Source organism: Megascapheus bottae, chromosome 14, assembly GCF_031878675.1.
Source record: "Megascapheus bottae isolate mThoBot1 chromosome 14, mThoBot2.hap1, whole genome shotgun sequence".
In the NCBI taxonomy this organism is placed as follows: domain Eukaryota; kingdom Metazoa; phylum Chordata; class Mammalia; order Rodentia; family Geomyidae; genus Megascapheus; species Megascapheus bottae.
The window spans coordinates 21,659,940-21,670,390 of NC_143522.1; the positions used below are offsets into that span (position 1 = coordinate 21,659,940).

General features: G+C 41.4%; 1 protein-coding gene across 5 annotated transcripts in view; it reads right to left on the bottom strand.

The window, feature by feature from the left end:
• Positions 1–9,068, bottom strand: part of Galc (galactosylceramidase) — a 40,767-nt gene extending 31,699 nt beyond the window's left edge. For 2 of the 5 annotated variants that reach the window (XM_090344663.1, XM_090344662.1), the window contains exons 1-4: positions 8,874–9,068; positions 4,379–4,447; positions 4,078–4,141; positions 1,643–1,756 (exon numbers count right to left, since the gene is read on the bottom strand). In XM_090344663.1, coding sequence (XP_090200789.1) covers positions 1,643–1,756; positions 4,078–4,141; positions 4,379–4,447; positions 8,874–9,068 — 442 coding nt within the window. Of the gene's footprint in view, positions 1–1,642; positions 1,757–2,814; positions 2,903–4,077; positions 4,142–4,378; positions 4,448–4,837; positions 5,228–8,643; positions 8,714–8,873 lie in introns of those variants that run through there. The other 3 variants (XM_090344665.1, XM_090344664.1, XM_090344666.1) reach the window with 3 other exon arrangements.
• Positions 9,069–10,451: the final 1,383 nt, after the last annotated feature.

A 10,451-nucleotide genomic window follows, 5' to 3' on the forward strand; every position in this document is an offset into this window, starting at 1 on the left:
TAACATTAAAAGGAGCTATTAAATATATTATCAATCTAGTTCACTACTGCAAAAAATTAAAATGACAAAATCCTTATTTTTCTAAATCAACTAAAATTGTGTAACATAAAAGAAGTGTGTGACATCAGCTGAGGACCAAGGGATCAAGCTGTCATCCTAGCTACTTGGGAGGCTAAAGAAGGGGAGGATTGAAATGCAAGGCCAGGACAGGCACAAAAGCTCAGGAGACTCCTTCTCCCCCCATAGCTGAGCACTGAAAGTCCAGAAGACTAGATTTCCACAGAGAGGGGCTGGACTCGGTAGTGCATGCCTGTGATCCCAGCTACAAGAGGAAGCTGGAGCTAGGCAGCCATGATGAGGCGTGTGCCCAGGAAGAAAACAAGACCCTAAAATTAACTGTCAAAAACAAAGCTGGAGACCAGCCTAGCAAGATAAAAAGCTTTAAGTTTAAATGAAAGAATTCCAAACTTTAAGAGAAATGAATGGAACATTTGAAAACAGTGAAATGGTAAATTCCACCTGAATGCTCAGCTAGTGAATGTTTTTGTTAGACTGTGGTTTAGCATGCTTGACTTTCTACACTGAAATGAGGATTGACTTTGAAAACAGCTCAATCCAGTTGTGCTTTTAACATTCAAAACATTTCTGGAATTTCTCACAAACGCCCATTTGAAAGAACATACTCATTGTTTTGTTTTTTGTTTGTCGTACAAAGTGTTCTAGTTTTCCTTTGATATTTGAGAAAAATTATTTTAAATATGTGAAATTAAATATTTAAGACATGATTACTTAATTTCGGGTAAATGTGAGCCTGTTTCAAAACAACAAAATTTCAAACAATGAAAGCATCCCACTGCTCTGGATGTCTGAGATACTTCCCAGGCTCCATAATTAAGAAATGAATTCAATCTTACTTCAGCAATTATCCAAAGAAACCACACCCAATATTCATAGGAATTGAGAACTATATTGCTCAATCCCTAGAAAAGTAGCTTTACATATGCGATGGTTCAAAACAGTAACAAGGGAGACAAAAGTAGTATCATTGTCCAAGGCTGGCCCAGGTAAAAAAGTATGACATCCTATCTGAAAAATAATGAAAAGGCCAAGGGTGTTAGCCGTAGTGGTAGAGCTAAGTGATAGCAAATAGTAGCATGTTTGAGACTAAGTTCAAATACAAAAAATTATAAAATAAATATATGTTGTTGTGTGTATCTCTTCTAAAACTAGGGCCTACTACTGTATTATAACTTAGTATTACAAATAGCATTGTACTTTCACAAATTTTAGTGAGATTTTATTCAAGTGTTGAAGTATAGAGTTTATCATTACACACACGATATTATTACAACAACAATAACAAAGAATCAGGTCCTAAACTTATCTTGTACTTTATTACAAATGACCTTAGATAAGTTGCACAATCTCTCTCTATAGCCCTGGCCTTTCCTCTTCTATAAAACACTAGGAAGTATCATCAAGATACCAAGAGCAACAAAAGGTCATTCATTCCTGGCCCATGTTTGTGTTTTATAACTGGTAGCCCACAGCACTAACAGTATTAGTATTTCATTATCAACACTCTACTAACAAGATTCACAACTAAAAAGTGAAAGAGACTTAAGTGAGTTCTGCTGCTTACCCATAAGTATAATACCAGGGTTCCTCTTCTTAGCTTCCTTCATTAACCACCACTCATAGCCTCGGAAATAATTTTCATCTAACGTATAGTGCATGTGAGAGGGCTCAGTGCCATCTGAATGTGGAGAAACAGAAGATAAAGGAAATGACTTATGATGGTCTACAAATACATACTCACGCGCGCATACACACACGCGCACGCGCGTGTACCACATGCACACCAAAACATAGGCACATATGCACTTGTTATCTGATATATTGGATATATTTGTATTTGGTTATTTGAAATTGGATAGGGAAAGGGGGAAAACAAGATGAGGGGTGGGGGTGGGAGGGAGGGAAATGGGACCAAGACATGAGAAAGGGTATCAATGTATGTGAATTAATGCACCTTCTATCTGGAAAATATAATGTAACCCTTCTATTAATAACAATAAAAAATATATGAAAAAATAGTGTTCAAGTTCCAATCCTAATGCTGGACAAGTACAAATAATCTTATATCTTAAAGATGAATATTTTTTCCTTAATTTTGAAAGCACAGTAAAGATCTTAAATAATGGAACCACAACTTTACATTAAGTATTAAGAGAAAAGGTATCACTTCAAATAACCAAAATTTTCATGGACTATCCACGTTCAACTGGACCTTGATCTCTTTCTAGATATGAATCTCCCCACCTCTGAGATCTATTTTCTCAGAAATCCTATTCTTATACCTTACAACATAGTCTGTAGACTATCTTGATATAACAAGTTTCCAGAAAAAAAAGGAATTAGTACACATCTCAACTACAACCATAACAAATGTTCAAGCTAACATACATAGTATATACAACATCAAGCTCAGAGATATGTAACTAACAACAAAGTTTTCATGCTTTGCAAACTTCTGTCCTTGCTAAATAAGGCTTTACCAAAAAAAAAAAAAACTAATACATTTCTTCTTAAAAATGAATATCAGAATTGACAAGAACTTCTTTTGCCTATGCGTATCTATTTCTAAATAGTTTCAGCAAAAGGAATTGTGTCTAAAGGGTTTTGACAATAATAACAAATGCCAGACTTCTTACAGGAGCTAAAAAAAGTTTCTGTTATGGGGACTTTCATTCTGATTTGCACTTTTTTCTTTCAACATAAATACTCACTCTGGAGATATGACCAGTCACTGACCTAACTAACTTCATTTTGTCCCTTTCTGATTCCATTCTGCCTCTTCCACTTTTTTTTCCTTCTGAGTTCTCTCCTCAGTCATCTCTCCTGTTGTTACTTTGGATTCTATGAACATGTATGTAATTAAGAAACATCATTAGGAGGGCAAGGAAGGAGAAATTGATTCTGAGAGTGGCTACAAACAGGAGGGGGTTGGGCTAATAAAGAGGATGAAAGAAGTTGAATACTACCAAAATAGATTACTTGCAACTATGCAATTTTTAAAAATAAACATTTTTATGACAAGGGACCAAAACTGGTCCCAAGTAACAGTGAAACTTGCAGAACAGAAGGTGGGAGGGACCAATTCCCCATAACATGATCACTTCTTTGGAGCCTTGTAAAACCTGAGTTAATCTCAACCCACCCACAGCCTGTCCAAGGTTACTGTTCTCCCAGCTATGCCAAAAAGTCCCTAGCCATACAAAAGCCCCCAACTCTTGCCTTTGTTCCCCTTTTAATAAAAGCTCAAATTTCCTGACAGCTCCTCAAAGACAGTGCTTAGGCTATTAGACTATGTCTGTTCTTCCTAGCATGGCCTCAGTTCTTTGCTTGACAGTGTAGCAGGTGACTCAAGCTATTCTTTTTTTGAAGGCCAAGCCCTTCACCCTAAATTTCTATAAATATCACTACACAACAAGTAGACAGAAGATACTTTATAGATATAAGGGAATCTGATCTATAACTACTGTAACTATTTATGTAATCATCATTGAGTTATTTTCTTTTCTTCTGGGCAGCCAGAGACCACCGAACTACTAAGTGATAACAGGTACTAGTATATAATCAGGCATCAACATGGTGGCCACAAAGACTGAAGAATAATGGTTAAAAAACAATTTTTTAAAGCTGTGTCTCTAAAATACAGAAAAGTTACATTTTCGCCACATACTTTTTAACAACACTACATGTTCTATACAAAATTCAAAATGTTTTTTTTTAACTTCTCCATAAAAATCTCAAATTATCCCTCTACTCTATCTGGTATATAAACTTTTTAGAAAACTATGGAGGTATTTATTCCTTGATTACCTGAACAAGGCATTTGAAGTCTGGATAAATTTGGAAAATTTATAATTTAATAAACTGTTTAATAACGAGAGGTAAAGAAAAAAATAGCCTAAGCAGCAATCAATCTCAAAAGAGCTGGTATTGATAATAGGCAGATACCTGTCCACAGGTTCAGGATGGACGAAAAGGCTGGAAAGAACTAAAGGTGCCTACCTGTTGTTTGCCCATCACCGCCTATTTCCACTTTCAGAATATGCAAAGAGGCACCAAAGTTTGGCTGTGAAAAGAAGTAACAGTACTGTCATGTACTTCATCAGATGAAATGTGAAAACAATGATCAGAAACAGCCTTGGGTTTTACAAATGAGAAAACAAGAGCAAAATTTCCAATGGGAGCTTATTCTAAAAGTTATTCACCATATTTTGTTCCAAAACTGTAATGCTGATCAAATTTAAAGCTGAAATTCATAATAAACTAAGTTACTACATTTCATCAAATACTTATTTTTAATTACCTTAAAGAGATAATCCAATATTTCAGAACGATAGGGCTCTGGGTAACTTACTAGAAGTCTGGAGGTTGCCTAAAAAACAAGTTCAAAAATATATTATAAATTTGTAGTATATTTTGAAGTAAGATAGTGTGACTCTTCTGGTCTTCTTTTCTTTGCTTAAGATTGCTGCAGTTTAGTCTTTTGTGGTCCCATACATATTTTAGGATTTTTTTTAAATGTCTGAAAAAAATCAGAATTTTAATTGGTATTACCTCTGTAGATAGTTTTGGGTGATTTGGACATTTTCACAAAAAATAACATTTCAACCCATCAATATTTTTTCCATTTATTTGTGCCTTCAACAGTGTCACTAATGTTTTGTCATTTTCCAGGTTCAGTTCTTTCATCACTGTTTTACTTTATAATTTATCTATAATATAAAAATAAAGTCATGAATTCATGTAAAATCTTCATACATACCATCTAGAATCTTCCTATCTGCCTTAGACAGTGTAGTTCATTTCCAAGGTTGTTTGGCAGAACTTTGCTTTGCAGTCCTTAAGCATTTAGGGCTCTTGTGTTTCCAGCAGGTAAAGGGTCTCTTCTGAGACTGAACAGAGTGACTATAAACTTATATCTTAGGATCTATCTTAGGATCATTTGTCAACAATAGCTTGGGGACTAAGCTGAATTTTATAAGCAGCAGTGCTAAAAGGAAACTCTGCCTTCCTTCTTTGTAAGTCCCATCTGTGATTACTAAGCATGATCCCCAAGGGCCAAGCCATACACACTAAGGAAATCATAAACAAGATCAGGAAGAGAAAGAATGGAAAGGCTTATTCAGCAAGCATTGGGGCAATACCTAGTTATACCTAGACTGTGACCATGACAGCTTTACAGAGAGAAATCACAAAACTATCAAACATCTGTCCTTTTTGGTGGGCAAGATAAGGGAAATAAGAGGCATATTTTTCAACATGGAACTCCTTGGAAGCAAAAGGGCACTATGTTCAAACTACTGACTTGCCAGGTGAATGTCAGGGAGCAGATACTTGATGTTTATGGACTCAGCCTTCTATTCTACACCCTCACACGTAGTCTTTCACAATCAGAACCTCTCAAGTCCCTGATACTGAGTCACAGACTCATGTAGCACAACACATCCAAACCAAACATAGCACTGTCACTGTAGGAGCATTTCTGCTTCTATTCCTGCCTTTGCTATCTTACTAAAAATAAGTAACATTGGAGCTGGACAGCGGTAGCTCATTTTTGTAATATTAGTGAGTCGGGAGGCTAAGAACTAAGGGTCACGATTGGAAGCCAGCGTTGGGCAGGAAAGCCTGTGAAACTCCAATTAACCAACAAAAGCCAGAAATAGAGTTGTGTGGCTCAAGTGATAGAGTACTAGCCTTTAACAAAAAAGCACAGGGACAGAGCCCTAGCCCCGAGTTCAAGCCCTAAGACCATTATAAAGAACAAGTAATATTGACCTGAGTTCACTGTCTCATCAAATTTCCCATCACCTTCAGGTAACAAGGGATCCTAAATAATCCCAAATTCATCTTTTACTCTTCAACTCCACAGACATAACTTAGGCCCTCCTCACTTATTAGGTTACCATCACTGCTTGGTATACTTCCTTCCAAACTGTTTATTAGATTAATATCCCCAGAGCAAAAATAATTAAGCTCACTTCTTAGACCTGCTAAGCCTTGTAAACATTTGTGGAAGTGTTTAAAAAATTACTTCCTCCTCCCTTATTGCTGAACTTTGTTATTTTCCCCTTCCCTTATCTACAAGATTCATGCTGGGCCAGAAATTATAATCACTTATATCTATCCTTTGCAATACTCTTAACAAGCCGGTTGAGAAAGTAACCTGTCACAGCCATGAATTGGCAGGTGTCAGAAGGGACTCCAAAACTACTGGGGCCTGAATTCTTACACTAAAAGGTTTTCCTATTAATGTGACAATTAAATGAGAGCATTCTAGGCAACAAGAGACTCACAAAAATGGTTTGGAGAGTGGTATCAGTCTGGGGCTTGAACTAAGCACCTGGGTGCTCTCCCTAAACTTCTTTTGCTCCAGACTATAGGCGCCACAACTTGAACTACCACTCTGCTTCAGGTTTGTTTTTGTTTTTTATATATATAATACAATGGAGATAAGAGTCTCCGGGAGTTTCCTGCATGGCTGTGTTTGAATCATCATTATGAGATTTCAGCCTCTAGAGTAGCTAGAATTACCAGCATGAGTCACAGGGATCCAGCTCAAAAACATTTAAACTGGTAAACCAATATAATGCTGCCACCATTTTCATTGTATATTGGGCTTCTGATTTTCCTACTCCATTATGATTCTCATTTTAAGAATCTTAAATTGAGCTACGTATAAACTTGACTTACACGCCAAATTTAACATCACAGTAAAGAAAGGTTGAACCTTGATATGTAAGAGGTGCTTAAAAAACTTTTACTAAGAAACATTAATCCCCATCATTTCTTTTTCTCCTGCAGTAACTTTTTACAGCCATCTTAGAATCCAAAAAGATCTGATCTTTCAGGATCAGACTCTGGTAATAAGGCCTATCTGCCCAATCCTGAGAGGATGGACTATCAAGAGCATCACTGAGGCCAACTCCAGCCACCTCTGAACCCATTTGAGGCTTGGGACTGTTTCACTTTTGCACACCACCTCAACCCCTACCATCAATTCTATTTAACCTACAGCAAATGTCTGAACTGACATATCATCTTTCTGTGAACTTCCCACCATGTGATAAATCTCTTGATTAATCGCATGTCTCTATATCTTACCTCACCATGTCTCTATATTTGAGGTATGGAAGCAAGTAGAGACCCTGGAGTAGGGGACTGAGTTCCCAGTTTCAGCTATATGAAAGAATATTTCAGAGATAGAATATATACTTATATTCTCATATATATTCACATATATATATATGATTAATACTGAAGAACCTCAGTGTTCATTACAAACTAGGAATTATGGCTCACACCTATAATCCTACCTACTCAGGAGGCTGAGATCTGAGGATCAAGGTTCAAAGCCAGCCTGAGCACAAAATGACTGGAGACTCATCTCCAATTAATCTCTAGAAAATGGCAAGTGGAGCTTGGCTCAAGGGTAGGGTGGCAGCCTTGAGCTAAAGAGCTCAGTGACAGCACCCAGGCCCAAGGGTAGGGTGGTAGCCTTGAGCTGAAGAGCTCCTGGACAGTGCCCAGGCTGAGTTCAAGGCCCGTGACCCACCAAAAAAAAAAAATCAAGAGCTATCAAATTATCATTTCCCCCAACAAAAGGTTATCTGTGATCCAGCTGCAGGCTGTATCACAACACATAGGCCTTCAGGTTTGTTCTGAGTTGAATTTAAAGATGCAAGTTTCCTCTGACTGAATCCAACAAAACCAGAATGTTTTTAAGGGTTCAGCCTTAATATTCTCAGTCAAAATCAGCGCTGCAAGCTGGGAGTTTGGCTCAGTTGTAAAGTGCTTGCCTAGCATGCATGATGACCCGGGTTTGATTCCTCAGTACCACATACATAGAAAAAAGCTGGAAGTGGTGCTGAGGCTCAAGTGGTAGAGCTCTAGCCTTGAGAAAGTCCAAGGACAGTGCTCAGGCCCTGAGCTCAAGCCCATGACTGGCAAAAAAAAAAAAAAAAAAAAATTAGCGCTGCATGTGACCTGAGATACAAAACAAGGACAGAAGGAAACTCGTCCAAATGTCTGACAGCATAGATCTCATGGGGCAAAACTTTGCAAATAAAGTGGCAAGACAAAGATGAGGGTTACGAAGTACATGCAAAGAACAGCCATGCCACTGAGGCAAGCTCCCGAGAGCACACTGAGCAAATCAAATATTTACACCCAAAGCTACAATAACCTTCCCATTTCCTTTTCAAACAAATCATATTTAATCCTTATAACCAGGGCCAAGACTAGGGACACATGCCACCTACATGTACTGTCACCCTAGTCCGAATACCAGAACAGGAGCAAGAGGAGGAAAGGGGCATCAACTCTGGAGACCTCAGACTTGAGTCCCTAACATGTGTCAGGGTTGCGTGTTGACATTGTGCTAGGATAGACTTCAGCCCTACGCGGCTCCCTCTCAGGGAAGGCGGGTCCCAGGGGCCCGGGGCTCCCCAAACCCCAACCCCGCCGAGGCTGCCGAGCAGCCCGCGGGGGACGTCCCGGGGAGACCGCGCCCCTCTTCGGGGCGAGGGCTTGCACGACACCCCTCCTCTGCCCATCTCTCTCTCGACCGACCCGTCCTAACCGCCTCTGGAACGGTCCAGAGCCCCGCGCGCGCGGGAAGAGCGCGACCGACGCGAGGCGGCCGGCGTCGATGCGCGGCGGGAGGGGCCGAGACCCCGGCCCGGCGCGGGGGCTGATGGGACGGGGAGCGGGCCACAGAGCCCCCTCCCTATCCATCGGCGTCCTCGCGCGTCCCCCCCGCCCCCCCCACCCCGCGCATCCCCGGACGCGCGTCCGCTCACCCCGCCGCCGCTGATCGCGCCGATGCCGTCGAACTCCAGGCCCAGCCCGTCAGAGTCGTCCAGCACGTACCCGCCGCCGGGCGCCAGCAGCGCGCACAGCAGCAGAGGTACCGCGGCGCGGCCCGCCGAACCCGCGGCGGCCGTCATGTCTTGGATTCTGCGTTGCCGGGAAGCCTCCCGTGGGCTCACAGCCATTGTGTCGGTCACATGACTCCAGCGCCTGGGGAGGCGGGTCCGGCCGCCGCCATGATGGAAAAGGGCAGGGGACGGGCTGACGCCGGCGCCGCCATGTTGACTCCGGGCGGCGCGTTCAGCCCTGGCTGAGCCTTGGACCTGCAGACCCAGGTCGTGTTCTTCCTTGGGGCCTGGTTGTAGGTGATTTGGGGGTCTCCTCGTTTCCGCAGCCTTAGCACCGGGGCCGTGAGCCACCCTGCCATGACCTACCCCCACACTCTTGGGGCGAACCCACCCCTTGCCATTTAACAGCAGAGCCAGAAGGAGTCCCCCCCACACACACACACCCCCACTGGGTAATCGCGGCTGAGCCCTTTAGCCTCGTCAGGTTTCGGGTCGTGCAGTTATAAAGCAGAGGCTGTCCTTGGACTTTCTCAAGGCTAGAGCTCTACCACTTGAGCCACAGCACCACTTCCGGCTTTTGTGGTACCGGGGACTCGAACCCGGGTCTTCGTGCGTGCTAGGCAAGCACGCTACCACGAGGCCAACCTCCCGACCCTTGGTTTGTGTTTTGACTTTTGCTTGCTTGTCTTTTTGGTCGGGATCATGTAGAGACTTACATTCATCCAGTAGCAGGCACATTCCTTCTCACACATGGATACACCCCCTTCTCGTGTTTTTGTCCCCGTTTGCTTGCTTTTGTTTTTGGTCTGCGATCATCCAAACCCATATCCAGTGCAGCTAATTCCTCTTCGTGAGTTTGGATAGAAAAGCAGGTCTGCCTCCCCTGTATACTGTATTTAGACAGTGTACATTTACAATATGTATTTATGTGTAGTTATGTTTTTATAATTGTATTATAATTATATATAATATAGAATTATAATTATAGCTGTACTTATACAGTACACTTTATACTGTATAATTTATATATTGTGGTTATATATTATTGTATATTAATACAAGAGCCAGATCTTCCCTCTTCTACTCTCAGCAGCTAAGGTTTGGACAGTGACAAGCTCTGTCAGCCACTTGAATCTGCGTCTTCAACCTTGGAAAAGTAACCAGATGTACTGGGAGCTGAGATGGAACCATAGCAGAATTGAGAGGAGGGGGCAGCACAGAGAATCCATCAGAGGCGACCTCAAGAATCCAGCACCCTGAAGGCCCAGAGGCAGGGTGCCTTAGCTGTCCGTCAATCCTCTGACTCTAGTCAGTTCAATAATCCTGGTTCTGATGCTGCTTCTTGGTCAATCCTGTGTCGTCTCCTGATTGCTTGTGAATCATTCATTTTCTGTACAGGGTAGCCACAAATAGTTTCTGTTGCCTACCGCAAAGAACCCTGAGTGACTCACATCTACATGACTGTAATAATTTGCTAATGTGATCATGTCAAAAAATTCT